We start from the raw sequence: 13,202 nt of genomic DNA on the forward strand, positions 1-13,202 counted from the left end.
CCTGACAGGAATGTACTGTCTCTGGCTCTTGTTATCTCGTTTTTAAAGGTGTCCCATTTTCCAGCCATTCATTACCTGTGAACATCTGCCCCCAATCAGCTTTTGAAAGTTCTTGCCTAATACCGTCAAAATTAGCCTTCCTCCAATTTAGAACTTCAACTTTTAGATCTGGTCTATCATTTTCCATCACTATTTTAAAACTAATAGAATTATGGTCGCTGGCTCCAGAGTGCTCCCCCACTAACATCAGTCACCTACCCTGCCTTATTTCCCAAGAGTAGGTCAAGTTTTGCACCTTCTCTAGTAGGTGCATCCACATACTGAATCAGAAAATTTTCTTGTACACACTTAACAAATTTCTCTCCATCTAAACTTTTAACATTATGGGACTCCTAGTCTATGTTTGGCAAGGTAAAATCCCCCAACATAACCACCCTATTATTCTTACAGACAACTGAGATCTCCTTACAAATTTGTTTCTCAATTTTCCTCTGACTATTAAGGGGTCTATACTACAATCCCAATAAGGTGATCATCCCTTTCTTATTTCCCAGTTCCACCCAAGTAACTTCCCTGGATGTATTTCCAGGAATATCCTCCCTCAGTACAGCTGTAATGCTATCCCTTATCAAAAACACCACTCCCCCTCTTCTCTTCCCTCCCTTTCTGTCATTCCTATAGCATTTGTACCCTGGAACATTAGGCTGCCAGTCCTGTCCATCCCTGAGCCACATTTCTGTAATTACTTTCATATCCCAGTTCCATGTTCCTAACCATGCCCTGAGTTCATCTGCCTTCCCTGTTAGCACTCTTGCATTGAAATAAATGCAGTTTAATTTATCAGTCCTACCTTGTTCTCTGCCTTGTCCCTGCCTGCCCTGACTGTTTGATTCACTTCTTTTCTCAACTGTACCAATCTCAGATTGATCTCTTTCCTCACTATCTCCCTGGGTCCCACTCCCTCCATCTTATTTGTTTAAATCCTCCTGAGCAGCTCTAGCAAATCTCCCTGCCAGTATATTAGTCCCCTTCCAATTCAGATGCAATTTGTTCTTCTCTACCCCAGTTCACTCTACCCCAGAAGAGATTCCAATGATCCAGAAATGTGAATCTTTCTCCCATACGCCAGCTCCTCAGCCATGCATTCATCTGCTCTATCACTAGTAATCCAGATATTACTACTCTCGAGGACCTCCTTTTTAAATTCCTGCCTAACTCTCTGCATTCTCCCTTCAGAATCTCATCCTTTTTCCCTTCCTATGACGTTGGTTCCAATGTGGACAATGATCTCCTGCTGGGCCTTCTTCCCCTTGAGAACATTCTGCACCCTCTCTGAGACATCCTTGATCCTGGCACTAGGGAGGCAACACACCATTCTGATTTTTCACTGCTGGCCACAGAAATGTCTTTCTGTGCCTCAGACTAGAGAGTCCCCTAACACAATCGATCTCTTGGAACCCGATATAGCCCTCGTTGCATTTGAGCTAGTCTCGATACTAGAAACTTGGCTGTTCATACTACATGCCCCTGAGAATCCATCACCCACTACATTTTCCAAAACAGCATACTGTTTGAAATTGGGATAGCCACAGAAGACACCTGTACCACCTGCCTACCTCCCTTACCTTTCCTGGAGTTAACCCATCTATCTGACTGGATCTGCGACTTTTCTCCCTTCATATAACTGCCATTCATCACCCCCCCTTGCTCTTGTAAATCCCTCATTGCCTCTAACTGTCACTCCAACTGATCCATTCGAACTGATAGCATTTGCAACCAACCTCATTTATTGCAAATATAATCCTCTGTAACCTGTTAGGTCTCCCTAAACCCCCACATCCGACAAGAAGAGCACATCACTCTGCTAAGGGCCATTTTTGCTTCTTCCAATCTCTAGACCCAGAAAACAATAGGAAGAGTTTCTGCAAGGATTTAGAAAGGCAAAGAATGTGTGAAGTGAGCATTGATTCTCTTGGGAATGAGAATTGGATATTAATAATTTACAATAAGGAAATAGATGAATTACAGAATCACAGAAGTCTTTGAGTGCAGAAGGAGTCCATTCAGTTCATTATGCCTGCACCAGTGAGCATATAAATGCACTGTGCTTGGATTTCTAGAAGGCATTTGTTGAGATGTCATATAACAAATTAGTGCACAAAGTAGGAATTTATGTTGTAAGGGGTATCAAGTTAACATGGACGTAAAATTGACTGGCTGGTAGAAAACAGAGAGTAGGCATTTATCTCTTTCTGATTGGCAGGATGTAATGCATGGAGTCCACAAGGTTCTGTGGTGGGGCCTCATTTTTTAAAATTTTATCTCAATGATATGGATGAGAAGAGTGAGGCAGGGTGAATATATTTGCAGATAACATAAAGATAGGTGGGAAAATATATTAGATGACATAAGGAGTTTGCAGAACAATGCAGAAATCTTGAGTGATTGGGCAAAATTCTGGCAGTGTTATATAGTGTGGGAAAAATTTGGCAGGAAATATAAAAAAAAGTCAGAGCATTACTTAAAAGGAGGATAGCTGCAGAATTCTAAGGTGCAGAGGGACCTATGTGTCTTCCTGCATGAGTCACAAAAATTAATATACATGTGCAACAAGTTATTAAGAAAGTTAAAGAAGTGCTAACCTTTATTACCAGAGGTATTGAACATGAAAGTAAGGGTCACAAATAGAAATTGCTGGAAAAGCTCAGCAGTCTGGCAGCATCTGTGGAGAGAAATCAGAGCTAACATTTAAGGTTGAGTGACCATTCCTCAGAAGGATTTGAGGAAGGGTCACTCGACTCAAAACGTTAACTCTGATTTCTTTTCACAGATGCTGTAAGACCTGCTGAACTTTTCCAGAAATTTCTATTTTTGTATCTGACTTACAGGATCAACAGTTCTTTCAATTTTTATGAAAGTAAGGATGTTATGTTCAGTTTTCCAGAATACTGGCGAGATCACACCTCGAAACTGGTCTAGATTAATACCTGGGCTGAGCAGATTATTGATGAAGAAAGGTTGTTCAGGCCAGTCTTGTTTCCAGTTTGGAAAAGTGAAGGAATGACTTTGTTGAAGTATGAAAAAGATCCTGAATGATCTAAATTAGGTGGACATAGAAAGAATGTTTCTCTTGTGGCCATGTCCAGAACTAGGGCCACTGTTTAACAATTAGGAGTCGCCCTTTCTGAACAGGAATTAGGAGGTTGTGTGATTTTTGGAACTCTCCACCTCTGACAGGGGTACTGTCAGGGTTATTGAACACATTGAAGATGGGGGGACATCTAAGTGGAGAACGTGCCATGCCCGATTTTACTGGTGAGAATGCTAAAGTGGACAAAACAAAATTAAGCTTTTATTTATTTTGGCAAACCAAAAGAAACCAGAGCCCAAATCTGAAATTCATCAATATAATGGGCAGTTGTTTCATTGGGCTCTGTCCTGCATTGAAGAGTTATCTTGTTGCTTGCTCGGCACATTGACATCTCCAAATATTGCACCATTCTGAATGCAACAAGATTAACCATCAGATTTAACCATTAGGGATGGACAGTTCAAGAGATCTATTTAAATGATGTTAAGCGTTAAGATCGTTGTGACTTCATCACTCCTAAAATAGAAGTTGTTCAGCTGTCGAAAAGTTAGAATCTAAATCATTTTAGCTCTTCCTGTATTATAATAGTTTTTGTCACAGGTGCACCATCAAATTAAAAGAGATGAATTTCTGCACATGTAATCAAGGTGTAAACCCTACATCAAGAGCTGAATAAGTTGAGCAGCAATTTTAGAGCTGGAGCAAATTACTAAAAAAGGATATGATTCTGAAGAAATTTCAACATGTTTGAGACTTTTTGAATGGAGGTTTAGAGGCATCAAGAGTGACATAGTGTAATCGGGACAAGGGATATCTGGGTTGTTTTGAGATAAGATATGGGTATCCAGATTTCGAATGAGCTAAAGTTTACAGAGTGTTGAGGATAGGAGGCCACTAGAAGACTATTGATATTGTTAAGTTTTTCAGAAACTAGGACACTATTGAGAGTTTCAGTATTAGACAGGAATGTTACTGTGGTGGAAGCAGACGTTGTTTATGATATAGAGAAATATCAGAAGCTTACCTTGGTTGAATCAACCACCTAGCTTCTGTGTGATAGTGACCAGAATATATTCCATATTCAGGGCTTTTGTGATGCAATGGGCTAGAAGGTCTGAGGTCACATTCCACCTGCTCTGGAGGTGTGTCATAACGTGATTTGCACCTATTTCAATTATTCGTGGAAATTAGTTCCGATTTCAATATCTTTTGTGTGAAGAAGACTTCATGTCTTGCTGTTTACCTCAGCAAAAATTGAGAATAGTTCAGTCCAAAGGAGGCATATGGCTCAATTTATTATACACCTGACATATCAGCAGATAAACCTTAAGTGCCAATTGTTCAGCATCATCTTAGGAAACAACGCCACTACCGCCACCACTACCCCCTCCCCATCTATCCCCCACCCCCCAATATTTTGCTGGAAACATCTATAACAACATATTGGTTCAGCTGATGTGGAGCTATCACCAGCAGAACAAATTTTAAATATTAGGTTGCTCTAGTCAAGACTCCATGATTACCCAATTTACATGGAGACTATTCAGCAGTCCTCAGAAAAAACATGAGAAAGCATTTTTTAAAACCAAAAAATTATCTTACTGAGAAGTCCCCATGTTTAGATATTCTTTTGTGTTACCATAGCCTTCAGGGCTATGGGCCAAAAGCTTGAAATTTAGATTAGTCTAGTGAGATGACCAATGAGGCCATGATGGGCTGAATGATTTTCTTCTGCACTGGAAACATTTATAGGTCTATTAGACTTGTGCTCTAGAATTAACAGCACCCATGACTAAATCGTTCCAGCACAGTTACAAGACTGGCATTTATGCACGTTGCCCTGGTTAGTCATAAAAAGTGGGAAAAACTCCAACCTGGCCAATTATCACCTAACCAGTCTACCCACAATCATCAGCAAAATGCAATCATCATTTACAATGCGAGAACCTGACTTATGATCCATGATGTTCATTTTGGGTTCTGCTGAGCAAACAATGCCCAGATCCCATGATTAACTTTAATACGAATATCAGTACTAAGGATTGAGTTGGAAATTAGCACAGTAGTCGATACTGATGTTTAAGGACCCTGTCCACTTCCATTCCTTTGCTGAAACTGGCCTAGGAACTAAGGCCCATGTATAATACACGCATACATAGTTTTTTCTTCTTAGGGGGTTCTGTAAGAAGCAACTGTTTGAACATATTGTTCTCTCTCCACGGCATTATTGTACAACATCATGCCTGTCTACAAAACTGATTTTTAATTATGTTGCTCTAATGGTAAATGCTTGATCTCTCTCCTTTTACTCTCTTCCTGTCTTAAGCATGCTGAATGTCATTATTGTATTTAGATATTAACTAGAAAGGAATTTGGAAATGATAAGTTTCTACTATCTTGATGTAACAAAATAAGTTGTCAGACAATTGTCATGCCAATTGACAATGTGATGTCCTATGTACAGACAACAGCATAATAGCTTGAAGCTAGAGCAAATCACTAAAGATTATTATTAATCACTCTCTTATTTGCTATGGATGACACCGAATAGTATAAACCTTCTATCAGAAAATAAAATTATTAACACAATGAATAGTTTATTCTGAATGTCCTTGGCAAATGGTGATTTTGTTTTCATTTTTGCAATCAGCTAAATGATAGGTGATTGAATTCTCTGAGAGATCACAAAGTCTTTTGATCAATTCAGGATTCAAAAGAAACCACAAAATGTACAACATGATGAATTCAGAACAAGAGAACCAAAGGAATTGAATATATATTTGAAAGAGTTAAATTCAAAACTAATTTGCAGAAACAATATAACACTGAGAAAATGGTCAATCTGTGAAACAGGTACCTGAGGGTGATGGTAGAAGCAATTAATATTGATCAGTTGAAATGTAAATTAGATTCCTTTCAGAAAATAACATTTTGGGATACAGCATGTCAATAATTTGAGACATCACAGTGTGGTTATGCAGCATGCTTGGGAGGGACAGGTGAATTTGAGACTAAGATTCCCAAAGCTTCCCATTAATAAGAGTTTATTGATCATGATTGATTGCTATGACCAAGCAACAACTCCATTACACTTGTATTGTCCCACTACAATTTATCCAGAAAGTAGATACAGTACGTTTGGACCTGTTGCAATTCTTTTTATTATTTCCCATTCCTGTGCTCATATGTATGTCAGTTTAAATAAGATTTCCAAATGCCTTTTCATGTCTACTGGACTATTGTGTATACTTTGGCTGTTTATTTTGAAAATGACATTGAAGCATTATAGATACCCAATTTTAATAGCTCTGTGAGGTTCCTTCTTTTGAAAGATAATGTTCAAGTGAAGACCCACACAAAATAGCAGCATGGAGAAGTAGGGCAATGAGGATAAGACAATCGTTTTTGGGCTGTTCTCAGTTCATTCCCATTTGGTAAAGTTTTAGAATTAGGAGTATATGCATGCTTTATCACACTTATTAAATGATGCAGCCATCGACTGTAATCTGTGGTCAGCATTCTTTCGTGTTCGCTATATCGTTCATGAAAATAACATATTATTTAGTTTCATGACAGATTCTGTATTACTCATATTACTTGTTCATCAATATATTTCAGAGAGAAGTGATTTATTTTTGTTTCAAATTTCCCAATATCAATGCATTATAATTTAATATTTTATATTTCTTCATAGACAAAAGTATGTGCATAATGTAGCACCTTGTTAGTTCTAGACAGCTTATGAAAGTGTTTCAGTCTTCACAATTAGATTGGGTTTTATAATATACCCTTTCAGGGATCTACAATGAAGCACCTCTGTCAACCTTTATTCTATTCACAGCTCTGGCAGCTGTTTGAAACAAAAGAAGCTACATTTAAGTAATCAAAATATCTGTATTGCTTGGCCATTTACAGTTCCCTATCAAGACATAGAAAAATGTTAATTTTAAAAGATTTATTTTATGACCTGTAATTACTGTCATTAAGAATGCTCTGGAGACTAACATGGAGCTTTGACTGAAATTTAGCTTGACACATTCCATAATTAATGCTGAATTAACATGTTACATTATGTGCCAGATAAAATTATTTTCCTTGCAGCTAGGTCTACAATTCAAAGCATCATTGAATGGTTACACTGACTAACATATAATGTTTCAAAAAATCTGCTTCAAATACATATCTTCATTCAGAACTTTTTTTTTAAATCTTGTAATGTCTTTTAACAAAAATTGTAAACATATACAGGACAGTAACTTTCAACTTTTAATATAATTAGAAACAAAAGGTTTTAAATTCAGCTCATAATCTTATGCACTACCAGAATTCATACCAGAAGTTCATTATTTCAAAATATTTGTTTGCAACAATCTACAATGTAAAAACAGCAGAATAAAGTACAACACAAAAATATATGCTCCTTCGTACATTTAAAGCAGACAGGGAAGACATCTGCATTCTGCAGATCATGCTGTTTAAGTCAGCCTTTGAAATATCTCCAAAAATCTTATTCACCAGGTGTTAATTGTAAACTGTGATGAGGGTGGTTACGTTCTTCAATTTTTTTAAAAAAGAGTTACATGAGTAATTTGTAATAAATGAATGCTGTGTGGTTTATTAAATTAATTGATTTCACACAGACACTTTTAACCACAATCAAGGCATTGTAAAGCCATCAAATTCATTGTCGAGCATCAGACACAGACTTCATTAAATTTATTATGGGCTGAAATTTACCAAAAATTGACTAACTGTCAATTTCGGGGAGTTTCATGGAGGATTTCACTCTGTGAGCTCTAGTTAGTTTTTTCATATAATTCTCCACAGCTTATCTCAGTATTATGCATGATGCCTCAATGGCACACTGCTTGTGCAATTATACATTCAGCATTAGTAGATTTACCACTGCCAGTCCTCCTGGCATTGGTGCCATATTTAAAGCCCAGGCACCTAATCAAGCACTGCCTGACGGGAGCTGCCTTTCAAAGCATTTAAAGTGGGTGCAGATCGTAAAAGAAAACCTTCTGAGGACACATAGGTGGCGCAGGTGAGATTTCATTGCAAATACAATTTCACATTTGTAAATATATTAGAATTTTACATCACACCCATTTGATTGACTGTCATTGTGACTGACCTACAAGAATCAAGCTGCATAGGTTACCTGTCCTTACTGCCTGGTCATCTCAGAATCCTATCCTAGGGAGCTCTACTCTTTCCTAATGCCCAAAATAGCATAACATGTCCTTATTGTTCAATGTAGGCACATTACATGCTGAAAAACCTTCAAGTAGTTGAAAACCTTCACTTTTATTCGAAAAAACGGCAAAAAATGAAGAAAAAAAATCAAACAAAGCACAGCTGCATTTGCTTCTGAGAACAGACAAGGCCTTTTGAACAACAACAAATTTACAGTAAATGAGTGATCATTGCATCCAGTTCACCTTTGAACCATGTGTCAGTTAAATTCTGTCTGGTTTGTAGTGCCTGATGCAGTCCTGCTCGATTACGCTGAATGGTGTCCCTCCTCCTCAATGTCTTCGCCTTCCTCCTCAGAAGACTGCTGCCATTCTCCCTGCTTTTTAGTATCCATCACATCCCTTTTTACCTCCTTCAGTCGTGGGAAGGTACAGTATGCGAGGATTATGCAGCAATCTGTATCTAGAGGATACTACAGCATTACGGCACGGTGGCACAGTGGTTAGCACTGCTGCCTCGCAGCGCCAGAGACCCGGGTTCAATTCCCGCCTCAGGCGACTGACTGTGTGGAGTTTGCACGTTCTCCCCGTGTCTGCGTGGGTTTCCTCCGGGTGCTCCGGTTTCCTCCCACAGTCCAAAGATGTGCATGTCAGGTGAACTGGCCATGCTAAATTGCCCGTAGTGTTAGGTAAAGGGGTAAATGTAGGGGTATGGGTGGGTTACGCTTCGGCGGGGCGGTGTGGACTTGTTGGGCCGAAGGGCCTGTTTCCATACTGTAAGTAATCTAAAAAAAAAAATCATCTAAAAAAATCTACCCCCCCACCCACCCCCCCCACCCCGCCCCCGATAACCCCTTCCAAAAAGACTGATCCAAGCATTGAAACCTTACCTTCAGTAAGCCTATTTTCTGCTCCTTGACCTTGGCTGTATCCAAACTTCTCCGCCTTAGTCAGGGATTCTTAATGAGTCATCAGCCATATTTGCAGAAGGTAGCCCTTGTCTTCCAGTAAATGTCCTTGTAAGGCATCCAGCCTTTGAAATGAAGCAGAAACATGAAAGCTGTCAAGAACATAGGCATCATGACAGCTCCTAGGGTGCCAGCGCAAACCTTTAAAATGTCTCACTAATGATCACAGATTGATGGGAATGGGATTTTTCCTTGGTTGATGGAATCTGCCATGTTATGATATGGTCCTCTGAGCGCAATGTTGTAGAGTTAAGGTGCCCTGCACCTGGGAAATCCAATTATGTCAGTAAAGCCTACTACATGAGCTGCAGCATTAATGTTATCATGGAGAAATGAGATCAAGTGGTGCAATCTGGCACAAACTCACATTGGTTATAGCCTTAACACATTTGTGAATTGAATGTTCTGAAGGTATATTTTGTCTTGAGCATCTTCTTCAGTGCAGATTTCATCTTCTTCCATCTTTCACCAGTTTTTCATGAACTCCAAATTCTCTCACTTACTGCCTTGTTATTTAATGAGTGCACAAATATATGACTGAGATTGGAAGTTTCATTTGTTTTGCTGGCGAACCCATTTCTGTTTGTTGCTGGTGATTTGACGTTCAGTCTTCTCTACATGGGCACGTCTTAAACTCCCAGACATCTTAGCAACATGTATTTCTGGGATGAAAAATTGAACCTGACCAAAGTCAAATCCAATTTTGTGCCTGAAATGGGATGGGAAGACCATATACACCATGTTTTTAATGCCAAAAATGGGATGTCTGATTGATTTATAAGATGATAATTCATCCAGACTAAAGTCACAAATAACAATAAAAACATTTCTGAACACAACAAGCATAATTACCCTCATGAGATACAAATAAGAGGTAAGTTTTCTCTCTGTTTCTCTCTATTCCCTGTTCTGATCATGTACTTTTAAATCTGCCTGAATTTCCGATATGGGAACTTCAAACTTCAGCTTTTACCTAACATTGTGACTTCCTATGTTGCAACTATTCATGTGGTGTATTTACACTCGTTAGTTCTTAAGTTTATCTCAAAAAAGATATTAATGTTAGTTGTATATCAGTTGCAGGAACATTTGCAGTGTATTAAGAAAATTGTGATTGAGACTACCTACCTAATTATAAGGCTTTAACTGGAATGGCAAAGAAAACAAAACAATAAAGCCTTAATTCCATTGGGCTTGTCCCACTGCAAGTCAAGTAGGAGCCACCCAGTTGAAGGATGCTAATCTCATTGCAAATTGCAGAAAGAGGGTCATTGACTTGTTTGGAGCATGCCCCTTTAATTTGCCCTAAAAGGGCCTTTCTGTCCTGAGAGACCCTGAGTGAAAGATCTTTAGTACCAATGGGAACCATTATGCTGGCAACTTGTTAAGTCCCTTCAGAATTAGTTGCATGCAGGTGTCAAACTTGACAGGTTCCCTTCCCAAAGGACCTCAGTGAACCAGTTTTATTTTATGAAAATCCAGCAAGTTTCAAGTGTCACGTTACAAATTACGAGATTTAGCAAACTCCATTTGACAGCTTGCTTTGGTGGGATTTGATTGCACAACTGCTGAATTGCTAGTCAATTACCTTATTATAATGGAATAACAATTGCATTTACTGAGAAAGAATTAGTCTGTTATTTATTTTTGCTTTCTCAGGTACAAGAATATGAAGAAAGACTGAAAGAACTTAGTGTCCAGTTGAACCAAGCACTGAAAAAAAATAAAGAAAATCTCAAAGATTTGGTCACTAAAGATGAACAACTGATTATGCATGAAAAGGAGATGGCTGTTTTATGTGAGAAGCTCGAAGAAAACATGGAAGAGGTATAGTTGTGATAGCATTGTTCGCAATGAGTGTCAGTCATCCAGTGCATAATTGGGTGTATCCTTTGTGGCTAAATTATCAATATTATTTAGTAACTTGACAAACCTCTTGCTCTTACTGTACGCTAATAAATATCATACAGTGCCTAGAGAACCACAAAGCAAATGAGCTGACACTTTTTTATTTACTGAAATAATAGGGAATAATTCTGAGCTTTTAAGCGAAGCACAGGTTAGATATAAATAGACATGATTCATAGAGTGCCGATCCCTGCAGGAATGACACTTATCTTTGATCCATGGATTACAGATTTACTCTTTAAGTGGTGTCTTTTATAAGATTTTTAAAACATAGTTTAATAACTTCTGTATATTGCTTCCTTTTTCTCATCTTCACGCTGTCTCTGACTGACATCAATAAATAGCACAGCATCAACTTGCGTGGGTTGTTGCCAACACGCAGCTTGCTTTCTCCCTTTTTACTACTTTCGTGCACCACACAATACATCTGTGCTGTCAGACAATCTAGCTAATATTAGTTTATGGATGAGTTGATATTTCTCGCAAAAACTGGAGTCACTCAGTTACTTACAAATACTTCACCTTCCTGTTAAAGTCAACTTCCTTGTTCCTTTTTGCTTGCTTAAGTTGAATGTGAAGATGTTGAATCTCAGTATTCTGCTTGATCTGAACTTAATTTTAAACTTCCTAGCCTGTCCAGTCAGAAAACTGCCTAATCCTATTAGGAATGTAAATTTTGTAATGTTCAGGAGAAGGACTGCAAATCTGCAACTCTATCAAATATGAGGTCAACAACAACACACAGATTTGAAGTGTTGATAAGGGTTAGATGAAAACATATTAAATTGTCAGCTGATGAGGCTGAGCATGGATTTGTAAAGGGTAGGTCATGCCTGACAAATCTGACTGAATTTTTTGAAGAGGTGACAAATGTAATGGGCAGGGGAATGGACTGAAAAGGGTAATGGAGTGCTGACCTTTTTATCGAGAAGGCTAGAATACAAAGGGGTAGAGGTCATATTTCAGCTATATAAAGCTCTGGTCAAACCACAATTGGCATTGTGTGACAGACCTAGACACGACCATAATCGCCTTGGAGGCAATGTAGGATGATTCCTCAGAATGATACATGGAGTACAAGGATTAAGTTATGAAGAAAGAATGCACAAATTAACATTATAATTCCTGGAATTTAGAGGGTTATGGGACAATTTGAATTGCGTTTTCAAAATACTTTGGGGAACAGAGTAAGGAGAGAAACCTTGTACTGGATGTTGATTATATCACTAAAGGTATCAGATGGGCAAATGGGCTGAGGAGTAGCAGATGGAGTTTAATTTAGATAAACGCGAGGTCCTGCAGTTTGGAAAAGCAAATCAGACCAGGACTTATACACTTAATGGTAAGGTCCTGGGGAGTGTTGCTGAACAGAGAGATCTTGGAGTGCAGGTTCGTAGCTCCTTGAAAGTAGAGTCGTAGATAGATCGGATAGTGCAGAAGGCATTTGGCATGCTTTCCTTTGTCAGTCAGAGTATTGAGTATAGGGGTTGGGAGGTGGTGTTGCAGCTGTACAGGACATTGGTTAGGCCACTTTTAGAATATTGCGTGCAATTCTGGTCTCCTTCCTATCGGAAGGATGTAGTGAAACTTGAAAGCGTTCTGAAAAGATTGACAAGGATATTGCCAAGATTGGAGAATTTGAGCTACAAGGAGAGGCTGAATAAGCTGGGGCTGTTTTCCTTGGAGTGTTGGAGGCTGACGGGTGACCTTATAGAGGTTTATAAAATCATGAGGAGCATGGTTAGGGTAAATAGACAAGGTCTTTTCCCTGGGGTGGGAGAGTCCAGAACTAGAGGGCATAGGTTTAGGGTGAGTGGGAAAAGACATAAAAGGGACATAAGGGACAACATTTTCACGCAGAGAGTGGTACGTGTATGGAATGAGCTGCCAGAGGAAGTGATGGAAGCTAGTACAATTGCAACATTTAAAAGGAATGTGAATGGATATATGAATAGGAAGGGTTTGGAGAGATATGGGCCAAGTGCTGGCAAATGGGACTGGATTAGGTGAGGCTATCTGGTCAGCATGGACGAGTTG

General features: G+C 38.8%; 1 protein-coding gene across 1 annotated transcript in view; it reads left to right on the plus strand.

Moving 5' to 3' along the window:
• Positions 1-13,202, plus strand: part of LOC122549388 (uncharacterized) — a 510,886-nt gene that overhangs the window by 402,218 nt on the left and 95,466 nt on the right. The window contains exon 25 of the mRNA XM_087985979.1: positions 10,917-11,084. Coding sequence (XP_087842105.1) covers positions 10,917-11,084 — 168 coding nt within the window. The remainder of the gene's footprint in view (positions 1-10,916; positions 11,085-13,202) is intronic.

The sequence above is a fragment of the Chiloscyllium plagiosum genome, unplaced genomic scaffold (assembly GCF_037043375.1).
Source record: "Chiloscyllium plagiosum isolate Xiang-an unplaced genomic scaffold, Cpla_swu_hap1 HiC_scaffold_4, whole genome shotgun sequence".
Taxonomy (NCBI): domain Eukaryota; kingdom Metazoa; phylum Chordata; class Chondrichthyes; order Orectolobiformes; family Hemiscylliidae; genus Chiloscyllium; species Chiloscyllium plagiosum.